General features: G+C 37.8%; 1 protein-coding gene across 1 annotated transcript in view; it reads right to left on the minus strand.

Annotated features, from left to right (window-relative positions):
• The window catches only part of TPH2 (tryptophan hydroxylase 2), a 688,548-nt gene that overhangs the window by 665,891 nt on the left and 1,282 nt on the right, over positions 1-21,375 (minus strand). Inside the window, exons 2-3 of the mRNA XM_053716778.1 lie at positions 20,325-20,344; positions 13,350-13,490 (exon numbers count right to left, since the gene is read on the minus strand). Coding sequence (XP_053572753.1) covers positions 13,350-13,490; positions 20,325-20,344 — 161 coding nt within the window. The remainder of the gene's footprint in view (positions 1-13,349; positions 13,491-20,324; positions 20,345-21,375) is intronic.

The following is a 21,375-nucleotide window of genomic DNA, read 5'->3' on the forward strand; positions in this document are numbered from 1 at the left end:
TTAACCCCTAATCTGCCCCCCTCAACGTCGCCGACACCTGCCTACACTTATTAACCCCTAATCTGCCGAGCGGACCTGAGCGCTACTATAATAAAGTTATTAACCCCTAATCCGCCTCACTAACCCTATCATAAATAGTATTAACCCCTAATCTGCCCTCCCTAACATCGCCGACACCTAACTTCAATTATTAACCCCTAATCTGCCGACCGGAGCTCACCGCTATTCTAATAAATGTATTAACCCCTAAAGCTAAGTCTAACCCTAACACTAACACCCCCCTAAGTTAAATATAATTTTTATCTAACGAAATAAATTAACTCTTATTAAATAAATGATTCCTATTTAAAGCTAAATACTTACCTGTAAAATACATCCTAATATAGCTAAAATATAAATTATAATTATATTATAGCTATTTTAGGATTAATATTTATTTTACAGGTAACTTTGTAATTATTTTAACCAGGTACAATAGCTATTAAATAGTTAAGAACTATTTAATAGTTACCTAGTTAAAATAATAACAAAATTACCTGTAAAATAAGTCCTAACCTAAGATATAATTAAACCTACCACTACCCTATCAATAAAATAATTAAATAAACTACCTACAATTACCTACAATTAACCTAACACTACACTATCAATAAATTAATTAAACACAATTCCTACAAATAAATACAATTAAATAAACTAGCTAAAGTACAAAAAATAAAAAAGATCTAAGTTACAGAAAATAAAAAAATATTTACAAACATAATAAAAATATTACAACAATTTTAAACTAATTACACCTACTCTAAGCCCCCTAATAAAATAACAAAGCCCCCCAAAATAAAAAATTCCCTACCCTATTCTAAATTAAAAAAGTTACAAGCTCTTTTACCTTACCAGCCCTGAACAGGGCCCTTTGCGGGGCATGCCCCAAGAATTTCAGCTCTTTTGCCTGTAAAAGAATAAATACAATACCCCCCCCCCCAACATTACAACCCACCACCCACATACCCCTAATCTAACCCAAACCCCCCTTAAATAAACCTAACACTAAGCCCCTGAAGATCTTCCTACCTTGTCTTCACCATACCAGGTTCACCGATCCGTCCTGAAGAGCTCCTCCGATGTCCTGATCCAAGCCCAAGCGGGGGCTGAAGAGGTCCATGATCCGGTCAAAGTCTTCATCCAAGCGGGGCAGAAGAGGATCTTCCATCCGATTGAAGTCATCATCCAGGCGGCATCTTCGATCTTCTTCCATCCGGAGCGAAGAGGCAGGATCCTGAAGACATCCAGCGCGGAACATCCATCCGGACCGACGACTGAACGACGAATGACTGTTCCTTTAAGGGACGTCATCCAAGATGGCGTCCCTCGAATTCCGATTGGCTGATAGGATTCTATCAGCCAATCGGAATTAAGGTAGGAATTTTCTGATTGGCTGATGGAATCAGCCAATCAGAATCAAGTTCAATCCGATTGGCTGATCCAATCAGCCAATCAGATTGAGCTCGCATTCTATTGGCTGTTCCGATCAGCCAATAGAATGCGAGCTCAATCTGATTGGCTGATTGGATCGGCCAATCGGATTGAACTAGATTCTGATTGGCTGATTCCATCAGCCAATCAGAAAATTCCTACCTTAATTCCGATTGGCTGATAGAATCCTATCAGCCAATCGGAATTCGAGGGACGCCATCTTGGATGACGTCCCTTAAAGGAACAGTCATTCGTCGTTCAGTCGTCGGTCCGGATGGATGTTCCGCGCTGGATGTCTTCAGGATCCTGCCTCTTCGCTCCGGATGGAAGAAGATCGAAGATGCCGCCTGGATGATGACTTCAATCGGATGGAAGATCCTCTTCTGCCCCGCTTGGATGAAGACTTTGACCGGATCATGGACCTCTTCAGCCCCCGCTTGGGCTTGGATCAGGACATCGGAGGAGCTCTTCAGGACGGATCGGTGAACCTGGTATGGTGAAGACAAGGTAGGAAGATCTTCAGGGGCTTAGTGTTAGGTTTATTTAAGGGGGGTTTAGGTTAGATTAGGGGTATGTGGGTGGTGGGTTGTAATGTTGGGGGGGGGGGGTATTGTATTTATTCTTTTACAGGCAAAAGAGCTGAAATTCTTGGGGCATGCCCCGCAAAGGGCCCTGTTCAGGGCTGGTAAGGTAAAAGAGCTTGTAACTTTTTTAATTTAGAATAGGGTAGGGAATTTTTTATTTTGGGGGGCTTTGTTATTTTATTAGGGGGCTTAGAGTAGGTGTAATTAGTTTAAAATTGTTGTAATATTTTTATTATGTTTGTAAATATTTTTTTATTTTCTGTAACTTAGATCTTTTTTATTTTTTGTACTTTAGCTAGTTTATTTAATTGTATTTATTTGTAGGAATTGTGTTTAATTAATTTATTGATAGTGTAGTGTTAGGTTAATTGTAGGTAATTGTAGGTAGTTTATTTAATTATTTTATTGATAGGGTAGTGGTAGGTTTAATTATATCTTAGGTTAGGACTTATTTTACAGGTAATTTTGTTATTATTTTAACTAGGTAACTATTAAATAGTTCTTAACTATTTAATAGCTATTGTACCTGGTTAAAATAATTACAAAGTTACCTGTAAAATAAATATTAATCCTAAAATAGCTATAATATAATTATAATTTATATTTTAGCTATATTAGGATGTATTTTACAGGTAAGTATTTAGCTTTAAATAGGAATCATTTATTTAATAAGAGTTAATTTATTTCGTTAGATAAAAATTATATTTAACTTAGGGGGGTGTTAGTGTTAGGGTTAGACTTAGCTTTAGGGGTTAATACATTTATTAGAATAGCGGTGAGCTCCGATCGGAAGATTAGGGGTTAATAATTGAAGGTAGGTGTCGGCGATGTTAGGGAGGGCAGATTAGGGGTTAATACTATTTATGATAGGGTTAGTGAGACGGATTAGGGGTTAATAACTTTATTATAGTAGCGCTCAGGTCCGCTCGGCAGATTAGGGGTTAATAAGTGTAGGCAGGTGTCGGCGACGTTGTGGGGGGCAGATTAGGGGTTAATAAATATAACATAGGGGTCGGCGATGTTAGGGCAGCAGATTAGGGGTACATAGGGATAACGTAGGTTGCGGCGGTTTACGGAGCGGAAGATTAGGGGTTAAAACTGTAATGCAGGGGTCAGCGATAGCGGGGGCGGCAGATTAGGGGTTAATAAGTGTAAGGTTAGGGGTGTTTAGACTCGGGGTACATGTTAGGGTGTTAGGTGCAGACGTAGGAAGTGTTTCCCCATAGGAAACAATGGGGCTGCGTTAGGAGCTGAACGCTGCTTTTTTGCAGGTGTTAGGTTTTTTTTCAGCTCAAACAGTCCCATTGTTTCCTATGGGAGAATCGTGCACGAGCACGTTTTTGAGGCTGGCCGCGTCCGTAAGCAACTCTGGTATCGAGAGTTGCATTTGCGGTAAAAATGCCCTACGCTCCTTTTTTGGAGCCTAACGCAGCATTTGTTTTAACTCTCGATACCAGAGTTAAATTTATGGTGCGGCCAGAAAAAAGCCCGCGGAGCGTTAACAGCCCTTTTACCGCCGAACTCCAAATCTAGGCCTAAGATAGCTACAATATAATTAATAATTACATTACTATTTTAGGGTTTATATTTATTTTACAGGTAACTTGGTATTTATTTTAATTAGGTACAATAGCTAATAGTTAACTATTTAATAGCTACCTAGTTAAAATAATTACCAATTTACCTGTAAAATAAATCCTAACCTAAGTTACAAATACACCTACACTATCAATAAATTAAATAAACTACAATTATCTAAACTAAAATATAATTAAATACACTAAACTAAATTACAAAAAAAAACACTAAATTACAAAAAATAAAAAAAGATTACAAGAATTTTAAGCTAATTACACCTAATCTAAGCCCCCTAATAAAAAAAAAAAAGTAATCAGCTCTATTACCTGTGAAAAAAAGAACCCACCACCCACACACCCCTACTCTAAAACCCACCCTATCCCCCCTTAAAAAAACCCTTTGATTAGCCAATAGAATAAGAGCTACTGTAATTCTGTAATACTGCAATTCTATTGGCTATTCTAATCAGCCAATAGAATTACAGTAGCTCTTATTCTATAGGCTAATCAAATCAGCCAATAGAATTAAAGTAGCTCTCATCCGATTGGCTGATTTGAATTTGAAGGCTCAAAATAGCCAATAGGAATTCAAGAGACGCCATTTTTAATCGCGTACCTTGAATTCCGATTCAGTGTACGGCGGCGATTGTATGAAGAGGATCCTCCACGCTCCATGGCTCCGGTCTTCAGTTCCAGCGTCGCCGATCTTCAGTTCCTGCATCGCGGGTCTTCAGTTCCAGAGAGAACGGTCTTCAGCTCCGCGCTCATCAGTCTTCAACTCCTCCGCTCCGCGCCGGCTGGTTCCTGGAAGAAGAAGAGGTCGCCGTCTGGAAGAAGACTTCTCCGCCTGGAACAGGACCTTCTCCGCCGGTCTTCAGGACAGGTAAGGACCACTTGGGGGTTAGACTTAGGTTTTTTAAGGGGGGATAGGGTGGGTTTTAGAGTAGGGGTGTGTGGGTGGTGGGTTGTAATGGGGGGTTGTTCTTTTTTTTCACAGGTAAAAGAGCTGATTACTTTGGGGCAATGCCCCACAAAAGGCCCTTTTAAGGGCTGGTAATAGAGCTGATTACTTTTTGTAATTTAGTTTAGGGTAGGGACATTTTTTTTATTTTGGGGGGCTTTGTTATTTTATTAGGGGGCTTAGATTAGGTGTAATTAGCTTAAAATTCTTGTAATCTTTTTATATTTTTTGTAATTTAGTGTTTTTTAATTATATTTTAGTTTAGATAATTGTAGCTTATTTAATTAATTTATTGATAGTGTAGGTGTATTTGTAACTTAGGTTAGGATTTATTTTACAGGTAAATTGGTAATTATTTTAACTAGGTAGCTATTAAATAGTTATTAACTATTTAATAGCTATTGTACCTAGTTAAAATAAATACCAAGTTACCTGTAAAATAAATATAAACCCTAAAATAGCTACAATGTAATTATCAATTATATTGTAGCTATTTTATGGGTTTTTTTTATAGGTAAGTATTTAGTTTTAAATAGGAAAATTTTAGTTAATAATATTAATATTATTTAGATTTATTGCAATAATAATTAAGTTAGGGGTGTTAGGGTTAGATAGGGTTAATATAGTTAATATATATAATATAATAACTATATTAATTATTAACTATATTAATAATATATATAATATAATAACTATATTAACTATATTAACCCTAATATAATTAGGGTTAATATATTTAATATAGGTGGCGACGGTGTAGGGGGGTCAGATTAGGGGTTAATATGTTTTATATAGGTGGCGGCGGTGTAGGGGGATTAGATTAGGGGGTTAATATAGTTCAAATAGGTGGCGGCAGCGTAGGGGGATCATATTAGGGGGTAATATAGTTAATGTAGGTGGCGGCGGGGTAAGGGGCTCACATTAGGGGGGTAATATAGTTAAAATAGGTGGCGGCGGTATAGGGGGATCATATTAGGGGGTAATATAGTTAATGTAGCTGGTGGCGGGGTCCGGGAGTGGCGGTTTAGGGGTTAATATATTTATTTAATGATATAACACTATTGTACACGAGTGCAAAAATGGCAACGTTCATTAAAGAGATATAGATAACTTTTATTAAAAGTTTTAACACAAGGCTTGTTTGATTGCAGCAGTTTTTTGCAATTAAAGGCAAAGTCAAAATAAAACTTGCATGATTCAGATAGAACACGTCATTTTAAGACACACAGATATTCACTTCTATTTTAAAATTTGCTTTGTTCTCTTGGTATTCCTTGTTGAAAAAGCATACGCACATATCCTACTAGAGGGAGCTGGTTGCTGATTGGTGCCTGCACATAACAAGATAAAGAAGCAAATATGATAATATAAGTATATTGGAAAGCTGTTTAAAATTATATGTTCTATCCAAATCATGAAAGAAAATTTGGGGGATTCCTGTCCCTTTAAGTCAAAATGAAACTTCTATGTCTTGAAAACAATATGGCGCAGGTGTTTGAAACTACTTTTGTAACATTCTTATACATATTTTTACATACACACCATGAGCATAAGCATACCTCAGTATTCTTTCATGAAAAATAGCTAATTTTAGCAAAGAATACAAAGGTAAATGGGTAAATTTGATAATGGAATTAAAATTGATCTTTTAAATTTGAATTGTACACTTTATGGATCATACAATTTTAGTATTGGCGTGTATGTCTATTTAAAGGTTTTAAAAATATATATTTGGTTATGTCATATTCTCCCTTTATTCTGCAAAATATAAGATATAGTGGTTTCTTTATTAATATGCTGTTGCTGCCTCGTTCTACAAGAAATTTCTGTAGAATCTTCTATGCTCACAAACGTACGTGGAATCATTTCCCTTGTATAGGAATCTGGCCCAAAACATAAGATATTGCCTTGCGGTAGTAATAAGTAGCTGAAATAGTACAAACTTTCTACCAAACGACCACATGAGAAAAATATATTTTCTGCATCATGAATTGGGGACACAATTTAACTCCTTTAAGAAATAATGGGCTTTGTGAATCACAATTCAATGACATTGTAAGTGAAGAATCAAATGCTGGAGATTTGTTTCATGAGACAGCAACAAATGTAACCCCTCTACCTTTCCTTGGGGCCTTATGCGGCCCTGGCATTGCTTTTTATGGCAGACCCTTGTACTATCAATCTTCTAAACGATAAGCCTAAGGCACAGAAATAGCTGGATCATTACAGAATTCTTTCCTTGCCTTTTTCACAAACAAGGTTAGTGAGGTTGTATTTCTGCAATCTTTTTGTATTTTATTTCATTTGATGTCAGTATGTTGACCTAAACATTCTGTACTGTAATCAAAGTGCTGGCATTTCTATTATATACACACCACATATATCTATTAAAATATATCTATTTAAATAGACAGACAGACAATATAGATATTTCTTTCATGTAATTGGCAAGAGTCCATGAGCTAGTGACATATGGGATATACAATCCTACCAGGAGGGGCAAAGTTTCCCAAACCTCAAAATGCCTATAAATACACCCCTCACCACACCCACAATTCAGTTTTACAAACTTTGCCTCCTATGGAGGTGGTGAAGTAAGTTTGTGCTAGATTCTACGTTGACATGCGCTTCCCAGCATTTTTTGAAGCCCGATTCCTCTCAGAGTACAGTGAATGTCAGTGGGATGTGAAGGGAGTATCACCTATTGAATGCAATGGTTTTCCTCACAGGAGATCTATTTCATAGGTTCTCTGTTATCGGTCGTAGAGATTCATCTCCTACCTCCCTTTTCAGATCGACAATATACTCTCATATACCATTACCTCTACTGATAACCGTTTCAGTACTAGTTTGGCTATCTGCTATATGTGGATGGGTGTCTTTTGGTAAGTATGTTTTTATTACTTAAGACACCTCAGCTATGGTTTGGCACTTTATGCATTAATATAAAGTTTTAAATATATGTATTGTACTTATATTTGCCATGAGTCAGGTTTATGTATTTCCTTTTGCAGACTGTCAGTTTCATACGTATTTGGGGAAAAACATATTTAGAAAATATTTTTCTTACCTGGGGTTTAGTCTTTTTTCAGATTGACTGCTTTTTTCTTTAAAATTGCGGGCAAAATTAGGCCCGCGAGTGAGCAAAATGCCAAAGTTTATTGCGTCATTTTTGGCGCAGGAATTTTTTTGGCGCAAAGGTACGTCCAATGACGCAAATTCGTCATTTCCGCCGTCTTAGTTGACGCCGAGTTCCTTGCACAAGGTTGCATCGTTAGTGACACGAGTGTGTCATTTCCGGATGTTGTTAGCACCAAAAAAAATTCAGTTACGTTGTGCGTCATACTTGGCGCCAAATAATTTAATTATTTAAAGCCCCGTTCCTATATGCCTCTTGCCTTTTTTCTATGTCAGAGGGCTATGCTGTTTGCATTTTTTCCCATTCCTGAAACTGCCATATAAGGAAATTGATCATTTTGCTTTATATGTTGTTTTTTCTCTTACATTTTGCAAGATGTCTCAATCTGATCCTGTCTCAGAAGTATCTGTTGGAACCCTGCTGCCTGATAATAGTTCTACCAAAGCTAAGTGCATTTGTTGTAAACTTGTGGAGATTATATCTCCGGTTGTGGTTTGTAATAGTTGTAATGATAAACTTTTACATGCAGATAATGTGTCCATCAGTAATACTACATTGCCTATTGCTGTTCCTTCAACATCTAATGTACAAGGTATACCTATGAATTTAAAATAATTTGTTGCTGATTCTATTCAGAAGGCTTTGTCTGCCATCCCGCCTTCTAATAAACGTAAAAGGTCTTTTAAAACTTCTCATAAGGTTGATGAAATTTCAAATGACCAACAACATACTGAATTTTCCTCCTCTGATGAGGATCTATCTGATTCAGAAGATCCTTCCTCAGATATTGACATTGACAAATCTACTTATTTATTTAAAATGGAGTATATTCGTTCTTTGTTAAAATAAGTGTTGATTACATTGGATATTGAGGAGACTAGTCCTCTTGATATTAAAACTAGTAAACATTTAAATTCGGTTTATAAACCTCCTGTGGTTATTCCAGAGGTTTTTCCAGTTCCTGATGCTATTTCTGATATTATTTCTAAGGAATGGAATAGGCCTGGTACTTCTTTTATTCCTTCTTCAAGGTTTAAAAAATTGTATCCTTTGCCAGCAATTACAATGGAGTTTTGGGAAAAGGTCCCCAAAGTTGATGGGGCTATCTCAACTCTTGCTAAACGTACTACTATTCCTATGGAAGATAGTACTTCTTTTAAAGATCTTTTAGATAGGAAACTTGAATCTTATCTAAGGGAAGCCTATTTATATTCAGGTCAACTTCTCAGGCCTGCAATTTCTTTGGCTGATGTTGCAGCTGCATCAACTTTTAGGTTGGAAAATTTAGTGCAACAAGAATTGGATTCTGATTTGTCTAGCATTGTTCGCTTGTTGCAACATGCTTATCATTTTATTTGTGATGCCATTTTTTATATCATCAAAATTGATGTTAAATCTATTTTAGCTAGAAGAGCTTTGTGGCTTAAATCTTGGAATGCTGACATGACTTCTAAGTCCAGATTGCTGTCTCTTTCTTTCCAAGGTAATAAGTTATTTGGTTCTCAGTTGGATTTGATTATTTCAACTGTCACTAGGGGGAAGGGAGTTTTTTTGCCTTAGGATAAAAGACCTAAGGGTAAATCTAAAGCTTCTAACCGTTTTCGTTCCTTTCGACAAAATAAGGAACAAAAACCTAATCCTTCCCTCAAGGAATCTGTTTCCAATTGGAAACCTTCTTCAAATTGGAATAAATCCAAGCCATTTAAGAAACCAAAGCCAGCCCCTAAGTCCGCATGAAGGTGCGGCCCTCATTCCAGCTCAGCTGGTATGGGGCAGATTAAGATTTTTCCAGGATGTTGGGATAGATTCTGTCCAAAATCAATGGATTCTGAGTATTGACTCTCAGGGGTACAGAATAGGATTCAGAGTAAGACCTCCTGTGAGAAGATTTTTTTCTCTCATGCATCCCAGCAAATCCAGTAAAGGCTCAGGCTTTCCTCAAGTGTGTTTCAGACCTAGTGTTGTTTCTTCGAAAACATGGTTGGAGAATCAATTTACCAAAGAGTTCCTTGATTCCTCAGACAAGGGTCACCTTTTTAGGCTTCCAGATAGATTCAGTGTCCATGACTCTGTCTCTAAAAGACAAGAGACTTTTAAAATTAGTTACAGCCTGTCGGAACCTTCAATCTCAGTCATTCCTTTCAGTAGCTATGTGCATGGAAGTCTCATGACTGCAGCATCGGACGCAATCCCCTTTGCTCATTTTCACATGAGACCTCTTCAGCTTTGTATGCTGAGCCAAAGGTGCAGGGATTATACAAAGATATCAAAATTAATATCCTTAAATCCCAATGTTCGACTATCTCTGACTTGGTGGCTAGATCACCATCGTATAATTCAAGGCGCTTCCTTTGTTCGACCAACCTGGACTGTGATCACAACAGATGTGATTCTTTCAGGTTGGGGAGCTGTTTGGGGATCTCTGACAGCACAAGAGGTTTGGTAATCTCAAGAGGCGAGATTACCAATCAATATTTTGGAACTCTGTGCGATTTTCAGGGCTCTTCAGATTTGGCCTATGTTGAAGAGAGAACCGTTCATTTGTTTTCAGACAGACAATATCACAACTGTGGCATATGTCAATCATCAGGGTGGGACTCGCAGTCCCCAAGCTATGAAAGAAGTATCTCGGATACTTGCTTGGGCGGAATCCAGCTCCTGTCTAATTTCTGCGGTTCATATCCCAGGTATAGACAATTGGGAGGTGGATGATCTCAGCCGCAAGACTTTACATCCGGGGGAGTGGTCCCTCCATCCAGATATGTATTCTCAAGTTGTTCAGATGTGGGGTCTTCCAGAAATAGATCTGATGGCTTCTCATCTAAACAAGAAACTTCCCAGGTACCTGTCCAGGTCCAGGGATCCTCAGGCGGAAGCAGTGGATGTGTTGACACTTCCTTGGTGTTATCAACCTGCTTATATTTTCCCGCCTCTAGTTCTCCTTCCAAGAGTGATCTCCAAAATCATCATGGAACAATCGTTTGTGTTGCTGGTGGCTCCAGCATGGCTTCACAGGTTTTGGTATGCGGATCTTGTTCGGATGTCCAGTTGCCAACCTTTGTCACTTCCATTAAGGCCGGACCTTCTGTATCAAGGTCCGTTTTTCCATCAGGATCTCAAATCATTAAATTTGAAGGTATGGAAATTGAACGCTTAGTGCTTAGTCATAGAGGTTTTTCTGACTCAGTGATTGATACTATGTTACAGGCTCCTAAATCTGTTTCTAGGAAGATTCATTATCGAGTTTGGAAGACTTATATTTCATGGTGTTCTTCTCATAAATTCTCTTGGCATTCTTTCAGAATTCCTAGAATTTTAACAGTTTCTTCAGGATGGTTTGGATAAGGGTTTGTCTGCAAGTTCCTTGAAGGGATAAATATCTGCCCTTTCTGTTTTATTTCACAGAAAGATTGCTAAACTTCCTAATATTCACTGTTTTGTACAGGCTTTGGTTCATATCAAGCCTGTCATTAAATAAATCTCTCCTCCTTGGAGTCTTAATTTGGTTTTGAAGGCTTTACAGGCTCCTCCTTTTGAGCCTATGAATTATTTGGACATTAAATTACTTTCTTGGAAAGTGCTGTTCCTTTTGGCCATCTCTTCTGCTAGAAGAGTTTCTGAATTATCTGCTCTTTCTTGTGAATCTCCTTTTCTGATTTTTCATCAGGATAAGGTGGTTTTGCGGACTTCATTTAAATTCTTACTTAAGGTTGTGGATTCTAGCAACATTAATAGAGAAATTGTTGTCCCTTCCTTGTGTCCTAATCCTAAGAATTCTTTGGAGAGATCCTTACATTCTTTGGATGTGGTAAGAGCTTTGACATATTATATTGAAGCTACTAAAGATTTCAGGAAGACTTCTAATCTATTTGTTATATTTTCTGGTTCTAGGAAAGGTCAGAAGGCTTCTGCTGTTTCCTTGGCTTCATGGTTAAAGCTCTTGATTCATTAAGATTATTTGGAGTCGGGTCAAGCCCCGCCTCAGAGAATTACAGCTCATTCTACTTGATCAGTCTCCACTTCATGGGCTTTTAAGAATGTAGCTTCAGTTGATCAGATTTGCAAATCAGCAACTTGGTCTCCTTTGCATACATTTACTAAATTCTACCATTTTGATGTATTTGCTTCTTCGGAAGCAGTTTTTGGTAGAAAAGTTCTTCAGGCAGCTGTTTCAGTTTTTCTTTTCATTTATGAGAATAAACTTATATTTTTGGTTGTGGATTTATTTTTTTCAGCGAAAAATGGCTGTTTATTGTATCCCTCCCTCTCTAGTGACTCTTGCGTGGAGTTCCACATCTTGGGTATTGCTATCCCATATGTCACTAGCTCATGGACTCTTGCAATTACATGAAAGAAAACATAATTTATGTAAGAACTTACCTGATAAATTAATTTCTTTCATATTGGCAAGAGTCCATGAGACCCACCCTGTTTATGGTGGTTATGATTTTTTGTATAAAGCACAATTATTTCCAAATTCCTTTCTTGATGCTTTTTACTCCTTTCTTTATTACCCCACTACTTGGCTATTCGTTAAACTGAATTGTGGGTGTGGTGAGGGGTGTATTTATAGGCATTTTGAGGTTTGGGAAACTTTGCCCCTCCTGGTAGGATTGTATATCCCATACGTCACTAGCTCATGGACTCTTGCCAATATGAAAGAAATTAATTTATCAGGTAAGTTCTTACATAAATTATGTTTTTTACTTAAGTTTTCATGTAAGGCTATTTCACTTAAATTATTTATGAAATGTTTATTTATGCGATTAAAAAAAAACATGATAATGTACTTTCAGTATTAGAGACATGAAACTCACATTTTTTTCTTTTGTGATTTAGACAGAGCATACATTAAAAATAAAAAGTTTGCCATATACTTCTATTATCAAATTTGCTTAGTTCCCATGATATTCTGTGCTGAAGAGATACCTAGGTATTCATCTAGAGCACTACATGGCAGGAAATAGTGCTTCTAGTGCTCTTGCTTTCTTGCAAAACTGCTACAAAATAGTGCTCCAGTCACATGCACTCTCCAGAGCTTACCTTCCTGCTTTTCAACAATAGATACCAAGAGAACAGAAAAAAATAATTATAGAAATAAATTAGAAAGTTGTTTAAAAAGTGTATGATCTATCTGAATCATGAAAGAAAAAATCAAGGGATTAAAGTCGCTTTACAGATGCCAGCTGACACTCTGAAAATAGTGGGCTTTGTTCCACATACCCCAGAGATCTCGGAGTACACACCGCAGATGTGAAAACCTTACCCTGCAACAGGCTACACAGTGATTGCTTGATCTGTTATGACTCTTTTATATTTGCCCCTAATGGGACACAGCAGAGGAGATAATATTAACAGTTCTTAAATATCCCCTGATCACAAACCAATACAAACTCTGCTAACAAAATGTTTCCTTAGTTCTTAATATTTACTACACATAATAATTTAATGTAACATCCCTTTAAGCAGCAATTACTTACTAAAGAAAATGTTCAAATGATTTAAAGGGAGTATAACTACTGAATAAACGTCTCACAAACTCACACATCTGAATAACTCCAGCTTTGATTTCAAACTCATAACTTATATATTAATATATCTTTTTTTAAACTTACCTTGAAAATCTTAAAAATCTGTGATAATTCTCCAAGTTCATTTTTCAAAGTAAGGACAACTGCTGTTTTTTCTATTTCAGCAGCTGGTTCAGTTTTGGTACATTTGATCTCATCCATTTTCACAGCATTCAATTTGTCTAGCTGCAACAACAAAAAAGTACATTGATGAAGAGCTGTTGAGAACAATTTACAAATAAAAAATAAATAGCTGTGTAAAGCAACACTGTGACAGGTGACGCATATTAATGAGCCATTCTAAATTTACATTTTAGGGATTAACCCTTCTGTTACTACAGATGACACGTCAATAATAATCAAGTGAGTTGCTTTGCTAAACCTTTACTGAGTGCTGTTTTAAGTATTTATTAAATTATTTTTTTTAATGTTGTAAGAACAAAGTCTAAAGTAATACATAGGTAAAATGTGTTTAAAAGCCTTAAAGTTTATTCCATTTGAAACAGGACGGGTAAAGGGAGAGTGTGCTGTAAACTTGGTATAAAATGCAAGGGAAATTGTTCATTTATGTTTATTGTTGAATATGAAACCACTGTGTTTGTTCTTTGAAAACATAACCCATTAAAATAAGCTAAGCTTACAGGTAGAACAGATATCATTATCGTCCGCTTTGCATTGTAGCCCCCAAACATATAGGTAAAGAATATCATAAGCATTTCAGTTCCCACAATAGGGCTACATTCAGCTGCTGCTTCTGATTGGTTGACCAGAGGGCTACATTCAGCTGCTGCTTCTGATTGGCTGACCAGTAATGTCCTGCTCAATTGCCGCAAGGATTGTGACTCCCAAAAGGACTTTATTTATGTTTTTAATACATGCAAAAGAATTAAAGACATAGCTAAATTCCACTCTGGAGAGGCAATGCACTATAGGGACCTAACTGAACACATTTGGTGAGCCATTGAGAAGAGGCATATATACATAACCCCTAGTCACAATCACACTAGCTCCTAGTAGTGCATTGCTGCTGCTGAGCATACCTAGGTATATTTTTCTGAAGTAAGGATAGTAAGCAGCAGGTCAAGCAAGTGAGCGCATAAAGTGGATTCTAATGTGTAAGTATTGTTATTGTATGCATAGAACTATGTCTGACCCCTGTAAAGATGGTGAACCAATTATTGAAGTTAGCTGCAGAGCAGCAATGTACTGGGGTCTCAATAAAGTTTGCTGAGCCAATGACAAGATGCATATGTGTAATGTCAGCAATTTCCAGCTAGCTCCCAGCCTCCTTTGGTATGCCTTTTAACAAAGGACACCAAAAGAATGAAATAAACATGATAATTATAGTAAATTGAAAATTCTCTAAAAACATTCTATCTGCGTTAGGAATTTTTTACTTGTATATCCTTTTATACACTACACAGCACAGCTGCTGCCTTTTGCACAAACTCACAAATATCTGTGAATTTATGTTTTTAACTGCTTACCATAGTTGCCAACATTTGAAAACAATTTCAGGCATAATTTGCCTTGGTGCAATCAGGTAAGCAGTAAACCCTCTGATGAGTTTAATAGTCTACACACTCTGCTGTTTTCTTAAACATCCAATGCCGTTTTCACTGAATAAACAGACATACTAAATATTGCATGATTCAAATTAAGCTGAAGAAGAAAATTATATTTATATTATATCATTATTCGTATGAATAAGTGCAGGAGACTAAAATGCCACAGTATGCAAACAGATATAAAACCAACAAATATCACGTCTGATTCCAATAGGCATCCACGTCACCTGAATACCTTAAGATACATACAGTATTTACAAAGCTGTACAAACTCAAGGGACAATTTTATAACAGGACTGGGGGCAAAAAAACTGGAAATATCAGGACAGCTGGCAAGAATGCTTCATACACAAATATTAATGTTTCATTATTAAAACTATCTGTAAACTAAAAAAAGATTCAAAACCCCAATTCATCCCATTATGTGCCAGATTACAAGTAGAGCACTAAATATCGCTTTTGTGAAAGCAATATTTGGGCTTCACTGAGTAATACCAGAGTATTAGAAGTTGACAGCAATGTGAAATTGAGCTTGCAATCGCATTGCTGGAAAGCATAGTGCTCACAAGAACGCGCTTCCATAGGCTCCAATAGTCGCGCAGTGATGGTAGCAAATTGTAAACATATATGTATATGATTATATACATATATATGTACGTGTTAATATGTGTATATACATATTAACACATAAATATATATGTTTATAAGCATATACATATATATTTACTGGGGACACACAGTTCGAATAGACCGCAATGTAACACCCCACACCCACCAACGTTAACCTTCAAAATCTGCCTGGTGCAGTTATTTTAATAAAAATACTTTTTTTTATTAAATACACACCACTCTATTTTGGGGGAATTTGAGGCACATTTAGAAAATTATAAACAGCATGCAAACAGATATGGACATAACACCAACAAATATATCATGTCTGATTTACACAGACAGTAATGCCAACCCAACACTTTACGGCAAAATTTTATAGTGTGACAGGGGCCAAAAAAATGGACTGTTCTGGGAATATCAGGACAGTTGACAAGTATGCCTATGTGTCTAAACTTTAACAGTGTTCAATGTGTATTGTAAAATATATAGTATCTCTTAAATTATCCATTTAACAGTTTAAATGGTCAGCCAAGTTACTTTTTATGAATTTACAGAGACATCTAACACATATGTCTGCCTCTATGGCTAAAATGTATGTTCTCATTTAACGCATTCCAAATATGCACAAATTATTCAAGATTACAAAAAATTAAAAATGCAGTGGTAAACTGGATCATAACCCCTTAAGTCAGATTGACGCAAGTACTACGTCGCACAGTACTTTGCCCAATGTACAGTGTTAATTGTACTACCAACATCCAACACTTTGGCTCATACTGCAGCCCAGCTGTTAGCTTAGACTGTAGCCAGGGGCTGAGGGCATCTGTCTTTATAAGGTAAGGGAGTACTAATCGTGCTCTCGTACTATATGAAGGCAGATTGGCGATACAAACAGTGACACAGACAGTGTGACTGTCTGTATCAGGTGTGTTGGTGTCATGGGGTGTTTGGGAAAGAGGCGGATGCACAGTCCATTGCAGGAGGTAGGAGGAAGGGTTCCCTATGTTACAGAAATGTTTTTGTAAGCAGAGAGGGAGGGATTGCTCCCTATACTATGGAAAAGGGGACAATTAGATGGGGAGGTGGGGAGAGGGAGGGGGATCCCTACACTACAGAAAACAAACGAAATAATAAATAAATAAAAAACAAACCCTCCCCTTCAGACTGCACACTAGAATATTGCCAGTAGCAAATATGGCAGTGCAGTAGGGGTGGAAACGAGAGCTATTTCTGAGGGAAGTGGGAGGGTGAGGAGGGAACTCTACACTACAGAAAATAAATAAATACATAAAAATAATTATAAAAACCACTAACTGCATACTGGCACACTGGCTGACAGTATCTAAAATGGTAAAAGATGATGCTGACTATTGGGAGGGAGGAGGGGAGAGATATGTTTGGGAGGGATCAAGTAGGTGGTAGGTGCACTGCACTACAATACATTTTACCTTTGTCAGCTAACTGATTAACCCCTTCACTGCCAGGAATTTCAGAATTGTGGTGCACAGCTGCAATAAGCAGCCTTCTAATTAGCCATGCATGGCTGCCATTTCTGAGCAAAGGGGATAATAGATAAACTTTTAGAACCATTTGTCTTACGACTGTAGTAGCTCTTCGTGTTGCAGTTATCTATCGGCCCCCTGGCACAGCATCACAATTTCGGGACCACTTTGAAGCCTGGCTTCCATATTTTCTCTCTTGTAACGTCCCTTCTCTCATCTTAGGGGACTTCAACATACCCGTTGATAATCCTAACAAGCCTGCTGCCTCTAAACGTATCCCTTACCATCTCGTTTGGCCTGTCGTAGTGGACAACATCTCCAACTCACTGTAAAGGCAATTCCATAGACCTAGTCTTCACTAATCTCTGTGCCATTTCCAACTTCCTTAACTTCCCCTTTCCTCTCTCTGACCACCATCTACTAACTTTCTCTCTTACTCTAGCTACTACATCTTTGCAAGCCCCCAAAAAACTGCTACCTTGCAGGAATATAAATGACTTGTATCTCACAGACTTTTCCACTCATCTGAATCCTCTGCTCTCCAACATTTCATCCCTCTCTTGCCAAAACCTTGTAAACCTTTACAGTATAATTCGGCACTAAAATCAACACTTGACAAAGCTGCACCCTCCACTCTTCAACATACATCAATCACTCAACGGCAACTGTGGCACACCAAACAGACCAGATATCTTCAGCGATGTTCACGGCAGTGGAGGAAATCATGCACCTGTGCTGATTTCCGGCATTATAAATTCATCCTTAAAGTGTCAGTAAACCTTAAAAATAATGTTATATAATTCTGCACATAGTCAGAATTATATAACATTATATTAGCCTTATCTTTATAAAACGTAATATACCGTTTGAATTTAAAAAAAACCCAGCTGTTTTACAGACCCGCTCTCTGTGCTCTTCTGAGCGGGTCTGTTTTATTCACACAGCGCATCGGGGCAGCTGTATAGTCACAGCTCGGCCTGACCGCGCCATTATACACAATGCAGCTCGCTCCTGCTCTGTCTGACAGCAGGAGCGAGCTGCACTTAGTGTTATGGCGCGGTCGGGCCGGGCTGTGACTATACAGCTGGCCCGATGCGCTGTGTGAATAAAACAGACCCGCTCAGAAGAGCACAGAGAGCGGGTCTGTAAAACAGCCGGGGGTTTTTTAAATTCAAAGGGAATATTACGTTTTATAAAGATAAGGCTAATATAATGTTATATAATTCTGCACTATGTGCAGAATTATATAACATTATTTTTGAGGTTTACTGTCCCTTTAAGTCCTACAACTCTGCGCTCAGCCTGGCCAAACAAGTCTATTTTTCCTCCCTTGTATCATCTCAAGCATCCAACCCCAGAAAGCTGTTCTCAACCTTTAACTCCCTTCTACGTCCTCCTGCACCTGCACCCACTACCAACCTCACTGCTCAGATTATTGCTGATCACCATTAAAAAAGATATCTGCACCTCACACCCCTCAAACCCAGCAATCTTACCCATCCCTTCTATTAATAAAACTCTATGCTACTTCCCTCCTGTAAACGAGGAATAAGTCTCTGTACTCTTATCCTTGTCTCATCTCACAACCTGCCCACTTGACCCTATTCCTTCACAACTTCTTCCCCCTCTGTCTGCTTCACTAACCCCAACCCTACTCATCTCTTTAACCAATCTCTCACCACTGGCACATTTCCTGATACCTTCAAGCATGCGTCAATCATACCAATCCTAAAAAAGCCCTCGCTTGACCCCACCACCCCTTCTAACTATCAACCGGTCTCCTTATTTCCCTTTGCTTCAAAATTATTGGAACGACTGGTCTATAATCAGCTAACTCAATTTCTCACAACTAACTCTGTACTTGATCCATTGCAATCTGGTTTCCACCCTAAACACTCAACAGAAACTGCTCTTATTAAAGTAGCAAGTTACCTTTTGTCAGCTAAAGCAAAAGGCCACTTACTAATTCTTCTTGACCTGTCCGCTGCCTTTGACACAGTTGACCATCCTCTCCTCCTAAAAATACTACATTCATTTGGCATCCGAGACACAGCAATCTCCTGGTTTGCCTCATATTTCTCAAAACACTCATTTTCATTTTCCTTTAACAACATATCTTGTGAGCCTATGGGGCATATGTATCAAGTTCCGTATGGAGGCAGGCTCGCCAGAAAAACCAGTTATGAAGCAGCGGTCACAAAGACCGCTGCTCCATATCAGGCGGACACACATCGCCGGAAATCAACCCGATCGAGTATGATCGGGTTGATTGACAACCCACTGCTGGCGGCCCATTGGCCGCGAGTCTGCAGGGGGCGGCGTTGCACCAGCAGCTCTTGTGAGCTGCTGGTGCAATGCTGAATACGGCAAGCGTATTGCTCGCCGTATTCAGCGAAGTCTGGCGGACCTGATCCGCACTGTCGGATCAGGTCCGACAGACATTGATAACTAGGGGCCTATGCCTCTCTTAGTTGGAGTACTGCAAGGCTCTGTCTTGGGTCCCTTACTTTTCTCTCTCTATACATCCTCCCTTGGAAAACTTATAGCCTCCTTTGGATTCCAGTACCACTTATATGCTGAGGATACCCAAATCTATTTAGTAAGGTGATCACAGTAACAGCAGTGGTCACCTGGCCATTTTCAATATTATTTACTAAAATCAAAAGCAAAAATATATATATTTTTTTACAGTTTTTGTCACAACTTTCACACATGCCATGAAATATGAATATAATAATGGTATATTGTGAATCTGCTGGGCTGGCTGAAAAAAAACAATATATAATTTGTGTGGGTCACTTACTGAAATTTAACTTACAGTAGGGTTTAAATGTAGGTAGCAATAAAGCTTACAATTGGCTCAGCACTGGGGTGTAAAAAAGGCTTAGCAAAGAAAGGGTTAAAGAGATATGAAACAGATTTTTTTTCTTTCATGATTCAATTTGAGAATACAATTTTAAACAACTTTCAAATGTATTTATATGATCAATTTTGCTTTGTTTTGTTAGAATCCTTTATTGATGGAGCAGCAATGCGCTACTGGGAGCTAGCTGAGCACATCAGTAAACCAATGACAAGAGGCCCATATGTACAACCAACCACCAATCAGCATCTAGCTCCCAGCTCCTGAGCCTTTACTACAAAGGATACCAAAAAAACCCAAAGAAAACTAGATAATAGAAGTAAATTGGAAAGCTGTTTAAAATGGTATACTTTATCTGAAGCATGAAGGATCTTTTTTTTTTGGGGGGGGGGGGTCATGCCCAATTTGATGTAAATCTAGTTATTGCAATGGTAAAGAAACATATCTCAACTTTTGTTCATTTACAGCTCAAAACTGTACTATTTCCGCATATAACTGTTACCCATATAAATTGGTTAAACACAGTAAAATTCAGCTCCAGAGCAACAATGCACCACTGGGAGCTAGCTGACGACATCTGGTGAGACAATGGCAGAAGGATATGCATGTAGCCTATAATCATCAGCTAGCTCCCACTGCTGCCCCTGAACCTATCTATATATGCTTTTCAACACATGATATCAATGAAGTAAACAAGATAATAGAAGTAAAGTTAAAAGTGTCTTAAAATGTAATGGTCTATCTAAACCATGAAAGTTTCATTTTGACTTTTATATTCTTGTTAACATCATACTGGCAGAGATGATTCTATATTAAAAAAAACTGTGGGTGCTTCCAAAGGTTCCCACAAAGTTTTACAAAGGGTGAATATAAGGGTCATCATTTTTCAACTACTTATTTCTCATTAAAACGTCCCTTTTCCTCTTACTTATCTAATTGCCCTAACTAGAGTGTGGGATATGTTTACAATAGTCAGCATAGCAAATGTATGGCTGTGGATTCAACAAACAATAGGTTCATATTTTATGTGTAATCCATACTGCCCCATCAAAGTATATCTAGGCATGGGGGAACTATGTAATGTACAAAAAAGGTGTATTTCACACACCAGTCTCATGATTTCCCTCAGAACAATAAAATATCTGATTTTGTGAACTGACAACTGTAGATCACCTGCAGTGTAGAGAAAACATTGGAATAAAAACATATTTGATATTTTGTGCTTTAGGGTAGAAACCATTACTTAAAGGGACATTGAACTCAAATATTTTCTTTTGTGATTCAGATAGAGCATGCAATTTTAAGCAACATTCTAATTTACTCCTAATATCAAATTTTCTTCGTTCTCTTGCTATCTTTATTTGAAAAAGAAGGCATCTAAGCTTTTTTTGACGTTCAGAACTCTGGACAGCACTTTTTTTATTGGTGGATGAATTTATCCACCAATCAGCAAGGACAACCCAGGTTGTTCACCAAAAATGGGCCGGCATCTAAACTTACATTCTTGCATTTCAAATAAAGATACC

Source organism: Bombina bombina, chromosome 6 (assembly GCF_027579735.1).
Source record: "Bombina bombina isolate aBomBom1 chromosome 6, aBomBom1.pri, whole genome shotgun sequence".
Taxonomy (NCBI): Eukaryota; Metazoa; Chordata; class Amphibia; order Anura; family Bombinatoridae; genus Bombina; species Bombina bombina.